Raw genomic sequence first — 16,886 nt, forward strand, 5'->3', positions numbered from 1 at the left:
GAGACTCTCCTTCAGGTATACTGGGCCAAGGCTTTAAAGGTCAGCACCAACACTTTGAATTGTGCTCGGAAACGTACTGGGAGCCAATGTAGGTTTTTCAGGACCGGTGTTATAAGGTCTCGGTGGCCACTCCCAGTCACCAGTCTAGCTGCCGCATTCTGGATTAATTGTAGTTTCTGGGTCAAAGGTACCCCCACGTAGAGCGCATTGCAGCAGTCGAAGCGGGAGAAAACTAGAGCATGCACCACTCTGGCGAGACAGTCTGCAGGCAAGTAGGGTCTCAGCCTGCGTACCAGATGGAGCTGGTAGACAGCTGCCCTGGACACAGAATTGACCTGTGACTCCATGGACAGCTGTGAGTCCAAAATGACTCCCAGGCTGCGCACCTGGTCCTTCAGGGGCACAGTTACCCCATTCAGGACCAGGGAGTCCCCCCCCCCACTTGCCCGCCCCTGTCCACCAAAAACAGTACTTCTGTCTTGCCAGGATTCAACCTCAATCTGTTAGCCACCATCCATCCCCCAACTGCCTACCTTTTTATTTGCACGTGTGGACATCATAAACTCGGATGCATTCCTGGCAGCTGACATAGCAGCACCAGTGGAAGATGCAATGGCACTTCTCCTTCCTCTTCTCCGTCCGGGTGTTGTGGCCGCGGCCGCAGCAGAGCAAGTCGCACCCGTCGATCCCGTGCGAGGTCACGTTGCACATCCTGTCTCGGGTGCCGAACGAGCCGGTCTCGGGGTTGGGCTCGCAGAAGTTGGGCGAGTTCTCGTAGTAGACCAAGTCGCGCTCCGTCGGCGGCTTGAAGAGGGCGTATTTTGCACGCAGCGTCTCCACCCACCCGCGAGATTCCCGGTGTTTCTCCACCACCATCTCCGAAGCGCTGTCGTATTTGTCCTTCAAGTAGTCGCCAATGGCGCGGAAATCCGGCTGGGCCCACCAGCATGTTTTGACCTCACAGCTGCCCGACAGCCCGTGGCACTTACATTTCAGGTGCATGTGATCCAATATCGTCTAACCCAAAACAAAACAAAACATGCCAGTCAAGTCCAGAGAAGCACAGAGAAGCACCCACAGGGCATCTTCCATCTAGTCTCTATTGGGGCTATGGCCATGGACCAGGCAAGATTATTCTAATACAGTCATACCTTGTGTTGCATTAGATCATGTTGCGTCTTTTCGGCTTGCGAACACGGCAAACTCGGAAGTGTATACTTCCGGGTTTCACCGCATGTGCACACGCAAAAGCATTATGCGCACTTTGCGCATGCACAGAAGCGTTCTGCGTGCTTTGCACATGTGCAGAAGTGCTCTGTCGCGCTCTACGCTTGCGCAGAAGTGCCGCTCTAGTTGCGGACTTTTCGGGGTGAGAACGGCAACCCGGAACGGATCGTGTCCACAACTAGAGGTACCACTGTACAGTGGTACCCCAGTTCTCAAACGTCTCCTTTGATGAACGTTTCGGAACCCAAACACCGAAAAACCGGAGGTCAATGCTTCCGTTTCCGAATGCGCCTCGGAAGTTAAATGGCTTTTTTTCCAGCATGTTTTCCAGTTTTCTCAATTGAATTTGCAGGCAGCCCTTTGTGCCTCGGTTTCCGAACGTTTCAGAACTCAAACCGTCTTCTGGAATGGATTACATTCGAGAACCGAGGTTCCACTGTATATATAAGATTACAGCGGCGAGATTGTTACATGCACAAGGATGGAAGGATACAGTCCTCCTATGGAATGGTTGGACTGAGATGGCAAAGTGTTTAATCAGAGAGAGAAAATCATTGGCATTGATTAAGAATTGGAAACTTTTTACGGGTTTCTTGCAGGAAAGAGAAAATGGACTTGTAATATATGGATTTGAAGGCTGGAAAAATATTGGCTTATAGAAAATGAAATAGCTGGATGTTATTGAGTGAATACTATATTGAGCTGACAGAGAGAGAACGGGAAGTCTTTTATCCTTTTCCATTTTCTTTTCTTTCTCTCTCTTTCCTTTTTCTTTTAAATTCCGATTTTATAACCAAAGATTCCACTAACTAGATGTAGTAGTGAAAATTTTGAGTTTTGTGTTTGGTGGTGGTGGTTGATTGGGATTTCCCAATGATATAATCACATGATCAGCATACAGGTTAATTGTACAGTTGTTTCAGCCTCAACTTCTTCAGTGTTAATATTTTGACATTTTGCCAGGGTTAGAGATTCCAGGAAGACAGGAGTGCCTGGCGTGCTCTGGTCCATGGGGTCACGAAGAGTCGGACACGACTAAACGACTAAACAATAACAGAGATTCTAAAGTAGCACCTTAAAGACCAACTAAGTTTAAGGTGCTACTGAAGGAATTTTTTTATTTTGCTTCGACTCAGACCAACACGGCTACCTACCTGTAACAAGAGATTCTAAAGCTATTGAGAAAAATAAAAGGGACAAAGAGACATCTTTGCACAGTTCCTTTTTAGCGGTATCATTTTTTTCTTGAAAGCGAACCCTGCACTCAAATGCTTCTATGCAAATTTCTCTCATTAGACTTCTTCATTAAGGAAAAATGCTACCAACCACTACTTTGCTCCATGAATTGTCATTCAGACCTTAAGGCCTTGATTTAATAAGGAAATTGGGTGGTAATTATAATAGAATAGTAAGCTTTTTAAATAACATTTTAGATTGTTCAGCCCTTCAAAGGCAAGTTTATTTTGTTATCCCCCATATTGCTGGTGAGCACTGAGGATGAGAGTAGTTTGTCTAAAGGAAACTAATGGCAGAGGTCAAATTATTTGCAGCTCAACCGTTTAGCTACCATGTTACACTGTACAGTATATGATTCCTGTCTTGCTAAATCATGCCTGCATTTCAGCACAATCCAAAGCACATTTAGGTAAAGGTAAAGGGACCCCTGACCATTAGGTCCAGTCATGGACGACTCTGGGGTTGTGGCGCTCATCTCGCTTTATTGGCCGAGGGAGCCGGCGTACAGCTTCTGGGTTATGTGGCCAGCATGACAAAGCCGCTTCTGACGAACCAGAGCAGCGCACGGAAACGCCGTTTTCCTTCCCGCCTATTTATCTACTTGCACTTGACGTGCTTTTGAGCTGCTAGGTTGGCAGGAGCCGGGACTGAGCAACAGGAGCTCACCCCATCGTGGGGATTCGAACCGCTGACCTTCCGATCGGTAAGGCCTAGGCTCTGTGGTTTAGACCACAGCGCCACCCACGTACTTGCTAGTAAATGCAGACAGCTTTCAGTGGCTTTCTTTACCTCTTCTCTGTTGACCAAGGCCTCCATCTCTTCTGTATATTCCTCCCATACTCTTGGATGTCATATTTACTTAACCCAGTTCTGGGTAATATTTCTGAATTTTTATTGGGTGGCTACAAGATCAGTTCATAGGTTACGCTATGTCGAACCATGGTTTAGCACGAATGAGCAGATGTGCAGCTTTCTGAGGAGAAGATCGTAGTCACTCCTCTCCCAGTACCACGGTCGCTAGACCAGCGTTTCTCAACCGCTGTTCCGCGGCACACTAGTGTGCCGCGAGACGCTGGCTGGTGTGCCGCGACGTGCGGCGACGAGAAGGGCGATTTGCATTGTCACGTGCCTGGCGGCCGCCAATAAACACCACTGACCCGCCGGAAAGCAATATTTCTCCTCCTCTTTCCCAAAGCTCAGTGCAAACGAGCCTGGCGGCCGCCAATACACAGTACTAACCCGCCGGAAAGCAATATTTGGCACAGAGTTAATTTTTTTAACTTTTTAAATGGTGGTGTGCCTCCTGATTTTTTTCACGGAACAAGTGTGCCGTGGCCCAAAAAAGGTTGAGAAACACTGCGCTAGACTACCTGGGGCTAAACCATAGTTTAGCTTAGCATTGTGTCTAAACTCTGGCTTGTGTCCCCCAGACAAACCACAAGAAGTAAACCAAGAATAAACCATGGTTTCAGCTCCTGGTTTGTCTGAAGCAAGACATAATGAAGATGAGGGAGACAGAAGTTTAGTGTCCTATTTTGAAACTTGGAAAAATGATTTTTAGCATTTAGTTCTTGGCTGTTTCTTTTTTTAAATGAATTAGAAACATGCAGCATTGCACTTCCTCCACAAATATTGGCAGGTATTTCTTGTCAAGGTACTAGACAGGTGTCTCTGGAATTTTAATAACCCTAAACCTAGTTTGCCTTTCTGGTCTTCTAGTCAAGCCATCAAGCAGACATTCTTCCTCTTCACTGAATGCACCAATGTTGCTATTTCTTGGTAACACAGGGGCACCGGAAAAGGAACTAGGTCAGGAATCAAAGTGGGCTGTGGAAGATAGAGAAACCATGGCTCCAGAGGTGGTTGGACAAGAACTCTCAGAACTCGGGTTTTGCTAAATTAGTAGCGTGAGAAACCATCAGATTGCTTCTTCACACAATCAACTCCAGGACAAGCAATTAACACTGGGCAGAAAGCCAAGGTCTACTTCTGCCTTAGTAACTGCGCTCTCATTGGTTGGGATCAGCACTGTGACCTGTTATCAGAGAAAGCTAACCCAGTACGTGGTGTGGTGAGTGTTGTCAGTGTAGGAGGAGAGGTGCTGTATCGGTTGAGAGAGAGACAGAGAGGAAAGGATTTATTTTACTTTGTTTTGAGTTCTAAAGCTGTACACAGAAACTCTAGTCATTTAAGTTACCGCCAGAAGCTTCCGGAAAAACCTGCGCAAACTCTGCTGTGTTCAGGCTGAAGTTACACCTGACACTTAAAAACACTAAGAGAACCTTCCAGACCAGGAGGGCCAAAGCCTGGACCCTCACAGGAACCTTCCCCTGAGCCCAAAAGAACCGGAGGCACCCCACTGCAAATCGCCCATCTGCCCTTGCCAAGAGCACACCAGGAAGGCTATGGAACAAGTGCAAATATCTGCTGGAAATGTAAAGAAAAAGAAGGCACCTTTTACCATATGTGGTGGGCGTGTAAGGTAATAAAAGCATTCTGGGAAATGATATACAATGAATTGAAAAAAAAGTTTAAAATAATCTTTGTGAATAAACCCAGAGGCTTTTTTATTAGGGATGGTAGGTATCGATATTTCAAAGGAGCAGAAAATACTTTTTATGTATGTGACGACAGCCGCACAGATGTTACTAGCTCAGAGGTGGAACGAAGACCAAGTTCCCTACCAGAGAGAAATGGCAAACTAAGGTGTTGGATTATGCCAAAATGGCAAAACTGACCTGAAGGATCAGGAACCAAGAAGACCAAAACTTCAATAAAGAATGGGGGAGATTATAATTTAACTAAGAGACCACTCTGTAAGCAGATGAAAATATTAGCAGGATGCGGTAACACTTGTAGCAAATATGATAGACAAAAATGGATAGATAATATGGATTATGAAATAATATGCAGTTGAAAAGGTTGACAATAGGACCCATGGAGGGGAAGGTGGGAAGTCCAGAGATTTGGAGAAATCTCCTAATATGGATATGTATATTGTATTGTTATAATTCTATATTTGTAAAACCAAGTAAAAAATTATTATTATTTTTAAAGAAAGGAAGGCTAGGGAATGAAGGGGGAGGACCTGCCTTCAGGAAGAGGACTAGCCTTTTCTGAAGTTCCCTCAAATAACTTTTTGAAGGTAGCCAGATGCCTACAGGGCTTCACCCTGCTCCTGACCTTTGTCAGAGCAAATTGCTCCCTCGGAATTGCCTGCGGTCCTGCCATCTTTGAGCAGCCTGTCTCCAGCCGTGCTCCTATCCTTGCTGCTTTCCCCATGGGTTCCAGTCCTGGACCAGAACACGGCCGCTTGGGTGCTTGGAATAAACATTTGTGTCCTGCTGCCCCAGAGAGCGGGACTAGATCCATTGGGCTGAAGTTACAGGAGAGCAGATTTGAATGTTACGAGAAACTTCTCGGCGGTGACACCACTTGGGCCAATGGGGCCAATGACATAAAGGGTGGTGGGCTCCCTATTGCTGGAGATTTCCAAGCTGAGGCTGGACAGCCCTCTAACAGGGATGGCTCTGTGTTTTCTACATGGTTAGACAAGATGGCCTCCTTAGGTCTGGGTTTAGTGACATTTTGGATTTCTCTGTTTTTACACCGGAGGCCTTTCCAGCATACCTGCCAAGTTGCTGTCCGAGAAATAAGGGACCGGGCCGGACGTAGCAGTCCGGAAGTAGCGCTGCCGCCATTTTGGAACCGGGCGGAGCATGCTCAGAAGTGACTTTTGATGCTGCTTTGCCCAGTTCCAAAATGGCCACCGCGCCAGAAGTCGCACTGCAGCCATTTTGGAACTGGGCAGAGCAGCATCAAAAGTCGCTTCTGAGCATGCTCCGCCCAGTTCCAAAATGGCCGGCGCGCCAGAATAAACCGGGGTTTTTTTCAGCTAAGAACAGCTGGAAAACGGGGATTTCCCGGAGAATACAGGAGACTTGGCAGCCATACTTTCCAGTGAGTAAGCTAGGCGAAACGGGGCAGAACATCTTTTCCCCGGTGCTGTCTCAAGAGAAGCACAAAGAGGTGAAGGGGCACACTCACTGTTCTTCCAGCTTCATTATTGTGCCTGTTCATGGCGGAGCGGGCATCTGGGCGATTTTCTCGGGCGTCGGCAAACTCCCGCGAAACCAGCACGCCAAAGTCGGCGTCCTCGCTGCATCCTCCCCATTTCCAGCCTTCGCCTGGTGGCCCCTTGTGATGCGAGTCACAGCCGCAGATGGTGGATGTGCCTTCAGCACAGGAGCGAGTGACGGCAAAGGCCACGCCGGCTGAGGCGATGGCGTGGACAAAGGCAGATTCTCGCGTGGCTGCGAACAAGAGGCAGAAAAAGACCTGGTTATTTTCCAAGCTGTGAACTTATTATTTGCCTTCCCTATGAAGCAGCTATGGCTTTTGGATTTGAAAGTTCAGGTCCGCAATCATAAAATCCTCTCTTTGTTCTCTTTTAACAGAATTAGATTTCTTCCAAGTTCTGCCTCCTGCTATCTGCCCTTTAAGTATTTTTTTTTTATTTAAAAAATGAGATTATGTGCTATCTTTTGTTTTGTATGAAATATCACAGAGAGCTGCTTTGAGAGTTTGCGTCCAACAGTGAGGAATAATCCATAGCCGAGCTACGCTCAGAACAGGGACTAGGGCAGAAATGTAGGGGTTGGGCTCTTTGGAAAACGTGTCGTCCATTCACAAACTCCAGAAATAAACAGTAAAATGCAAGAACTTGGGCCAGGAGGAAGATGAATTTCAAGTAAGTCTTCAAAAGGTTTTATTTATGTAATGATGAATTCAAATAGGAATCAATTCCAGTATGATAGTGAGGCAAATAAAGGTATGTTTGAAGGCAAACATACTTGGTACACTCTGACCATTAAAACATTGCTGATGAAGAATTGTCAAAACAGGGCCTTGTCCTGGGATTTTTCCACTGGAATTAATTTTTATTTGCCTCACTATCATACTGGAATTGATTCCTATTTGAATTCATCATTACATAAATAAAACCTTTTGAAGACTTACTTGAAATTCATCTTCTTCCTGGCCCGAGTTCTTACAATCAACTGTTTATTTCTGCACTTCACCAAGAACTCCAATTTCTACAGTCGTTCACAAACTCCGGCATGAAGATTTAATTCCTTTTCTGTTGGTAGCTGCACATCTAGTCTCACTGGAAATCCCCGGTGGAGCTGCCTCTTGAGACTGGGTTCAACAAAATTTGGGTTATAGCTAGTTCAGAATGATTGACCGGGCTTAGAAGAATTGCAAATGGGTTTATTATAAAGGAGAACGTCTTTGATGAAACCTGGCCTCCCCTTTTTTCATACATAAGGGGAAAATAAAATAAAAGTTCTTCCATCCACCTCCCAAACCTGTCGGTGGAGAACCTATATGGATTGCCCACGTTTTAAGACCATGTAAAATGATGCCATAGACTTAATGCTGTGTTCTTTTCTTTATGATGACTTTACGCTATAATTTTAAACTCCAAAAAGAAACGCTTTTCAACTGTAAAAAGAGTGCACCTTCAATTTTAAATCTGCAAAACAAGAGTGCCTCTGGCCTTGGATGTTTTGGAACCGACTCGAACCAAAGTAGCTGCCCTCAGGGAAAATAGAAAAAAAATTCCTTCAGTAGCACCTTAAAGACCAACTAAGTTTTTATTTTGGTATGAGCTTTCGTGTGCATACACACTTCTTCAGGTACCAATAAGAAGTGTGCATGCACACGAAAGCTCATACCAAAATAAAAACTTAGTTGGTCTTTAAGGTGCTACTGAAGGATTTTTTTTCTATTTTGCTTCGACTCAGACCAACACGGCTAGAAAAAAGTAACTGCCCTCAGGGAGGTTGCCTTCAAAGAATAAACTAAGATTTGGAGTGTGAAGATAAAAACTCTGAGGGGAAAGTTGCTACCTCGAAACCGAAGATTCGGGAAAAGGGCAGCCTGGAAAAAAGCCCAACTCTCCACCCCACCCCATGAAGCATGGGGGGGGGTTGGGGTTGCCTGAGAGAGATTTCCCAGTGGTAAAATGGAAAGTTCCCAGAAGCGCTGAGGGGGCCGGGTTGGGGGGCAGAGCCTGGGTGGATTAGGGGCTCTTGACAGAGCTCCACTGTAACGGTCTCCTATCCAGACCCCGTTACCTGCTGGGACACTCAATTTGCCATTGTCTGCCGAGTGTCACACTGTATTACCCACATAATGTGGAATGTTTCTGCCAGGCCCGGCAGTACCCACGCTGGCATTCCCCGCGGCCACCCCTTGGCAACGGGGCCCGCGGCCGCCCTGCCCTGCTGCCATTCCCCCCCGCGAGCCCACCAGTCAGGCTAGGAAATCTCTATTGAGACCTCTGGTGCCGCCGGGCCTCCCCTCCCGGGCTCCGGGTGGCGAAAGGGCGTGTGAATGGCGCGGGGTTGTGAAACAGTTCAAGGTCTGGAACGATATCCCCCTGCCCTGGTGCGCAGTGGGGATGGGAGCTTAGCTCTTTTCTCCTGGATATAAGCTCATTTTCTCTCCCTCCCCACCACCCGCCGCTGCCTTTAAATCTCCTGCGTTTAGATCCAGTTCCCCCTCTTTAAATGCAAATTTGTCATCTGTGTCACAGCTGAGGAACACTGCTGGGTTATCACAATGCTGCGAGGGCCATTTCGCTGCCTCCGATTTCCTCAGCCGAGGCCCTGGAGATGCGGGTTTTGTTCGCCACATTTGTTCCAGGGAAACGCAGTCAGCCTCTCTTACACAGAGAGTCATTTGCTACGGCTCCCTGAGGAGGTAGCCTTTTCAGACCTGCGGGGAACCCACCTTTAACCTTGTCCTGCACCATGAGACCCACCTTTAACCATTTCCCCCACCCCTCCTCAGCCTTTTAGAAACCTTTATTTATTTATTTTTAGGCCTTGAGGGGGGTTAAAAACCTGTGTCTGGGCTGTGGTACTTCAGGCTGTGGGTGATAGCTGTCAGACTCCTCCATGTTAAAAAACAAAACAAAACACAACACGTTTCACTTTAGGCCACTTTTTTTGGTCATGCCCTACCTAAGCTTCTCTAAAGTCCTGATGCCTCTATCCTGCGACATATAAATCTTATTATTCAAAAGGTGAACTCCTATTCACGTGGAGGAAGCCTAAAAGGCCATTAACTTGGTCTAACTCATTCTCAAATTGCCCCCCCCCCCAAAAAATCAAATTGGCCTCCCTGTAGAGCGTGTGCCCCACATTGGGAACCATGGCTTTGGGCAATGAGATATTCAGGAGATGGACTGTCCCCATGCCTTTTCGCTGAAATGCTAGTTTTCTATGTCAAGGAAAATGTCTGCCTGGGGGAGCATTTGATCATGTGTCCAGTCCTACCCTCCGCAGCCTAAAAGGGTTGAAGCAGAGACCAGGAAAAGGGACTGTTCTTCCACTTCCTTGGTCTTCCTTTAACATGAAAACACAGTACAGTTCATACGGCCCGTTTTAGGCGTGGCACTAAATTCGGCTCAGATTTCAGAGTCTGCTCCACCTTGGTTTTATTTATTAAAGTTAAGTAGCTTGGGCTTGCATGCATATGGAATTCATATCCGCCCTGGTTCCTTCTTTCCAAATTTACCAATCGTGGGGTTACATCAATCATGTTGTTAGGGCTGGCTGCCTAATAAATCACCACTGGCTGATACATTAATCACGTCTAGGTAGGGGGAATTTTACCACTTCCCCAGATTTTTGATTATTCAGATGTGGAGTGAAATTCTCTTCACTTTGCCCATTATTCCAAGTTGCCTCTCGATAAACTGCTGGCCTGAAATTTAATGAGATGGGTGGGGGCAATAAGAGAAAACGGGAATCAAATAAACAGCTCCCCGGGAGAATTAAATAACCATTTAAAAAATGGTGTGGTTTTTTTTACAACCGCAAGTTGTCACCTGTCTCCCTCCCTCGGAGAATAAAATGTACAAATTATTAAATTGGATACATGTAAATCCCAGCAGGCCTTGAGCATGATCCACTGGGAAGGCTGAGAACTCTGCAATGGCCTGGTGTTTCCACAGGAGATCTTATTGCTGGATGGTGTGTTTTGTTCCACAAGGCCTATATTGGGGGGTAGGCAACCTAAGGCCCATGGGCTGGATGCGGCCCAATCGCCTTCTCAATCCGGCCCACAGGCGGTCCAGGAATCAGCGTGTTTTTACCTGAGTAGAATGTGTGCTTTTATTTTAAATGCATCTCTGGGTTATTTGTGGGGCCTGCCTGGTGTTTTTACATGAGTAGAATGTGTGCTTTTATTTAAAATGCATCTCTGGGTTATTTGTGGGGCATAGGAATTCGTTCATTCCCTCCCCCCCCCAAAAAAAACCCCAAATATAATCCGGCCCACCACATGGTCTGAGGGACAGTGGACCGGCCCACAGCTGAAAAAGGTTGCTGACCCCTGGCCTATATCATTCTCCTGTGGGCTGTTGGGGGTGTCTGTATGTGTGTAAAGGCTCAGTAATTTGTTAATCTGTACTTGCCTTTAGACAGAGAGGATATAAAGCACACCTGTATGTGAGATCTTAGATATGACTTACTGAGCAATGCCTTTTTTCCTTTCCCCCCTCCCTGTATGATTATACTCGGTCCAGTATACCTCAAGGAGCGTCTCCACCTCCATTGTTCTGCCCGGACACTGAGATCCAGCGCCGAGGGCCTTCTGGTGGTTCCCTTGCTGCGAGAAGTGAAGCTACAGGGAACCAGGCAGAGGGCCTTCTCGGTAGTGGCACCCACCCTGTGGAACGCCCTCCCACCAGATGTCAAAAAGAAAAATAATTACCAGACCTTTAGAGGACATCTGAAGGCAGCCCTGTTTAGGGAAGATTTTAATCTTTAAGGAATTAGTGTATTTTAATATTTCTGTTGGAAGCCGCCCAGAGTGGCTGGGGAAACCCAAGCAGATGACCAGGGTATAAATAATAAATTATTATTATTATTATTATTATTATTATTATTATTATTATTAGGACAACCTATGCAGCCTCCCTCTATTGTTTGCAACAAAGCTGTAAATATATATAAACAGCTGTAAAAACAAACATTCCTAGTAACATATAATTTGGTGTTGAAATCAGATGTACCGTATTATTATTATTTTTTAAGGAGAGTGACAGACACACATTATCTTGCAATTCAACGCTCCACATTAATGCCTTTAAACTGATACCATTAAAAAAATGAGCTGTAATTTTTTAAAATTGAAACCTTTTAAAGTCACGCTTTGCACAACCTGGGTGCCAGTTATTGGCATGTTCCATATGATATTATGAAGCTGCCTTCTGCTTTCGGCTCACTGGGTCAATGCCTCTCAGCCTAACCCAACTCACAGGGCTCTTGTGGGGAATAAATGAGGATTGGGAGAACCTTGAGCTCCTTAGAGGAGAAAAAAGGGGGAGCAATGCATAATAATGAATAAAATGTGTTCCACAACTGGCAAGCTATGGCTGCCCCTCCTCTAACCTGGCCCCTCTTCTAACCGGTACGTTTCCAAGCACAATTCAAAGTGTTGGTGCTGACCTTTAAAGCCCTAAACGGCCTCAGTCCAGTATACCTGAAGGAGTGTCTCCACCCCCATCATTCAGCCCGGACACTGAGGTTCAGTGCCAAGGGCCTTCTGGCGGTTCCCTCATTGCGAGAAGCCAAGTTACAGGAAACCAGGCAGAGAGCCTTCTCGGTAGTGGCACCCACCCTGTGGAACGCCCTCCCACCAGATGTCAAAGAGGAAAAAAACTACCAGACTTTTAGAAGACATCAGCAGGCAGCCCTGTTTAGGGAAGCTTTTAATGTTTAATAGATTATTGTATTTTAATGTTTTGTTGGAAGCCGCCCAGAGTGGCTGGGGAAACCCAGCCAGACGGGCGGGGTATAAATAATAAATTACTATTATTATTATGCTGTACCTTTATCGAGAACAGGCCCGAAAATGGCCAAGCTGTCGTCGATGGTGGTGCAGTTCCAACGGCGCCCCCGGAACTGGTGCTGGCATTCCTGGATTCCTAGCTTCACGCCCTCGGCCACGCTGGGCATGATCTCGATGTAGTTGCGGCAGAACCGGAGCTGCTTGGGCACTAAGCCAGGAATGGAACCGCACAGGATCGGCTGGGAGCCCAACGAGGTATATTGCTGGCCTAACGCGAGGGACCTGCAAAGGGAGAACATATACAACCCCTTGCTGAAAGGGCACCGGGCACTTTGCATGCGCGAACTTACTCCTCCACCAAGTGGCAGACTGTCCGGAGCGAGCCAGCCCCCTGCAAGTCACACCCTGCAAAGGAGAGTTAACTCTTCATTTGCAAAATCAGGATCTGCACAGGAGGATCTGTCAGGCCTAATTAGCACAGCAACTCTTCTCCGGCAGGTCTTGCCCTTAAGAAGAGGTTGCTGGGACCTCCCCACGGCTTCCTAAGCCCCCTCCTCTCCAGGGTTTTCCCCAAGCAATCTGAGACTATGCCTGAGGCCAACCTCTCCTCTGCCCTTTTCATGCCTCTTCTGGTTTTGGGAGACCAGGGTCGCCTTGGGATATTTAAAGTCATAACTAGTCGAAGGGCTGCCCTTTGACTGCCAGGATATCATGTATTGAAAACAATCTTGACATTTGCCTATTGAACCTGCTCCCAAGAGAGCTAACTCTTCTCTCTATGTGAAATGTCCTGAACCAAAAGTCCACCCGACTCCACTCTGTTTTCTGAAAATCTTTCAAGTGTTTGAAAACAATCTGTGTACCCATCCTGTCTCCCTTTAGCATTTGTTTTCTCGGGGGTAAATATGTCTGGTTCATTTGGTCTTTCTTACTGTCATTCATTGTGCATGGCACTTTATCAACGTTCCTAAATCTAACTGAGAACTGTCTCTGCCCCTAAAGATATTGCAGTCTAAAATTAACAATGAGGGAGGGGGGGGAGGGAGAGAGAGAAGGAAGGAAGGAAGGAAAGGGTAGCAAGGGATGGATATGAGCAATTGCATCTACAGGCACTTAAACTTTGTACAACTGGGAACAAAGATTAAGAGATTAGTCCAAAGTCCTTGGAGGGAAGAAAGGAAGAAATAGAATTGCTGTGGGAGAGACATCCCACCATAGTGAAGTCATGATTCCAACATAAAACATATGGTTTATCTTCTACCCTTTATCAATTTGCACAGAACTCTCCCAAGTCCTTTCCCATGTTTACAATTGTGGTACACAGAGAGCGATCACAGCACCATCCCCTCCTGAATCCCAGGATAAACGATTCCTTAATACACCCAAGACAACCTAGTGGGGGGCGGGGAATGAATGGGTCATGATATTTCCATTTTAAAGATTTGGGAGAACTCAGACTGAACCTGCAGTTTGTCCCTGAATTGACCCTGCACATTCACGGCTTGGGTAGGATTCGAACCTAGGCCTGATGCTCTGCTGAACCGCACTGCCTCAACCACCCATTACGACTGGGGAAGTGCTGCATGCCATGAAAGCACACAGGCAATTATATCACCTCATTATCTTGTTACCAGCGCCGTATTAAGCTGCGGTGCAAAGATCAAAGCCCTTGTTTTCAGGGTGCTCAAGCCTTGTCGTTCAGAATCTTTTACACCGAATGCCTTCCGACTGTTCTCAGCATGGACGTTTTTGCTAACTTGGCAGCAGAACCGTTTTCCTTTGCCGCGGTGGAAGCCGGCTGCTTTCCAGGAAGCGGCAGCTGTAACCTTGGGGGGAGCCCAGGTTTATCCCCCCGGAGAGGCATTGCGTGGAGATGATGGAGCGTGTGGTGTTAGCACCCTGTTTGGATTTTCTAGGAAGGTCCAATGCCGAGATTAGAGTCTATGTCCAAGGCTGGGCCTGAGTTGTGAACTGCCCTGAGATCTACGGATAAAGGGCAGGACACAATAATAATAAAAGTTTTTAACGGTCGATGTTTTGCTGTGCTTTTAATATTTTGTTGGAAGCTGCCCGGAGTGGCTGGGGCAATCTAGCCAGTTGGGCAGGATATAAATATTATTATTATTATTATTATTATTATTATTATTATTTTGAAGGAGACTTTGCTTCAGCTAAGCAGTATGGTGAGAGAGCCAGTGTGGTGTAGTGGTTAAGAGCAGTAGACCTGTAATCTGGGGAACCGGGTTTGCATCCGCTCCTCCACATGCAGCTGCTGGGTGACCTTGGGCTAGTCACACTTCTCTGAAGTCTCTCAGCCTCACTCACCTCACAGAGTGTTTGTTGTGGGGGAGGAAGGGAAAGGAGAATGTTAGCCGCTTTGGGACTCCTTCGGGTAGTGATAAAGCGGGATATCAAATCCAAACTCTTCAGTGCACAGACTTAAAAGGCACTGTTATGACCACAGCCTCTTGAATTATGCCCAGGAACCCATTGGTAACAGTACATTCTTTGAGGACAGGTGTACGATGGCTAGTTCTAGTTAGGATGGGAATCCAGCCACTGCATCTGGTCCAAGTGCAGTTGCAAGTAACCTTCAAAAGGCAACTTCATCGGTAGAACCAGCCTTGTACATAGACTCTAATCTCAGCAAAAACGATATTAAGAATAGCAGCAAAAAAAACCAACAACACCCACTAAACAACACCACAGCCCAAGCAGCTTAATCTTTTGTAGCTGGAGTCAGTCCAGGTCCCACCCTCCCAGGCCAGGTGGAAAAGACCAGCAAGGCAGGGAGCAAGTCTTCTTGGAGTCAAAGCCATTGTGGTCCTTGGGTTGAGAAAGGTTCCCTACCATGGATCTAGAGTACAATCCCTTGGGGTCGTCGGGGACCTGACTCTCCCTTGCTTCCATTTAGCCCATAAAGTGTCATGCATGCCGATGGCACTGTATAATAATTAGGCAGTCCTTCTGTTCTTGCTACATACTGTCTTCTCTGGCGATCACTCGTAGCCGAGTAAGATTGTCTTCCATGAACACAGTTTTAACAATGAATCCGTAAGTGTCTGTGGAGGCCAATTCTGAATCCACATGTCCTTCCACAGTGGGGGCATAGGTTTCTGGGTGGGAGTTGATCATGGTGAGGGTTTGCCAAACATGCCTTCCTCTTAGCACCTTTCTCCCTTTCGTCCTGAGTTTGAGCGTCTTCAAAGCGCATGACACCTTTGGTAAAGGCTGTCCTCCAATTGAAGCGCTCACAGGCCAGTGTTTCCCAGTTGTCTGTGTTCATAGTACATTTTTTAAGATTTGCCTTGAGAGAGTCTTTAAACCTCTTTTGTTGACCACCAGCACTGCACTTTCCATTTTTAAGTCGGAATAGAGCAGTTGCTTTGCAAGACAATAATCAGGCATCCGAACAACATGAAGTTGATGTTGAAGAACCATTGCTTCAACACGGGTGATCTTTGCTTCTTCCAGCACACTTACCAACTGTAAGATCACTGGGGCAGGGATCACTGCATACTTGTGTGTTCTGTACCAGCCTGCATTGCTGAATGAACTGTTATGTACTAGAATAAGTCGCTATTAAGAATTGAGAGCTGTGAATGTTTCACAAATGGGAAACACTGAATGCTAGCCTGGCTGGTCAGTCTCCCTGCACAGGGAGCTATCCAAATGAAGGTGCTGAACCTATGCTCTGGGAGTTTAGCAGCCCACCTGCAGGAGCTTGTGAGCAGGCATCCCCAAACAGCGGCCCTCCAGGTGTTTTGGCCTACAGCTCCCATGATCCCTAGCTAACAGGACCAGTGGTCAGGGATGATGGGAATTGTAGTCCAAAACATCTGGAGGGCCAAAGTTTGGGGATGCTTGCTTTTGAGGGTCCCAATGTGGTTTGTAACCTGAGGTGGCTAGGGCTTTTCCAATTTAACTGCATTCCATGTCAGTTCATAGGCTTTTTAAAGGTGTGGCGGGTAGTCATTTTGTGTTAACAGACTGGATGGGTGAAGGCACTCTGTCCTAAATGAAACAGTACAGAAGAGCAAAAGAAGGCAGACGCAAACGTCAATAGCCTCACCATTTTATTTTATTTTTTAAAGCATCTCTCCAAAGTCACATTTGCAATTTTGAGATCAGGCATGCCCTCAGTTTGTTTCAAATCTGTGGCACTGACCTGAACTTTAGTCAAAGACCATGAAGAAACAACTTGGCTGGGGCAAATTCCAAATCTTCAGACAGTTTTGTTTTTAGATAAGCTGGGGTGGGGGTGGGGGTGGGAAACAACTTTTGAGCCTCTTGAACTTTCATTGGAAAATCTTGTATTGAAATAGGGAATGGTGCTTATCTACCCAGCCACACAGTTCCTCCTCAGTCCTCCAAATAAAGAGATTTTTCTTTATTTGCTGCCAGCAGGAAAGCTACAAATCTACCAATGTTTTCTTCCTAGGATAATCTCATACCAATGCTGTGAGGTGCTTTCAGACAGACAGCAACATATTGCCCTTCGACCAGGAAGACACATATCCACATTTCGACTGCAACACAGCTAACTGGGTGGCCTG

At 46.6% G+C, this 16,886-nt stretch overlaps 1 protein-coding gene across 1 annotated transcript in view; it reads right to left on the minus strand.

The window, feature by feature from the left end:
* Positions 1 to 528: 528 nt before the first annotated feature.
* WNT3 (Wnt family member 3) overlaps positions 529 to 16,886 on the minus strand; it is a 40,548-nt gene continuing 24,190 nt past the window's right edge. Inside the window, exons 2-4 of the mRNA XM_035135385.2 lie at positions 12,371 to 12,612; positions 6,511 to 6,776; positions 529 to 1,017 (exon numbers count right to left, since the gene is read on the minus strand). Of these exons, the coding sequence (XP_034991276.1) occupies positions 538 to 1,017; positions 6,511 to 6,776; positions 12,371 to 12,612 (988 nt within the window). The 3' untranslated portion in view covers positions 529 to 537. The remainder of the gene's footprint in view (positions 1,018 to 6,510; positions 6,777 to 12,370; positions 12,613 to 16,886) is intronic.

This window comes from Zootoca vivipara, chromosome 13 (assembly GCF_963506605.1).
Source record: "Zootoca vivipara chromosome 13, rZooViv1.1, whole genome shotgun sequence".
Lineage (NCBI taxonomy): Eukaryota > Metazoa > Chordata > Lepidosauria > Squamata > Lacertidae > Zootoca > Zootoca vivipara.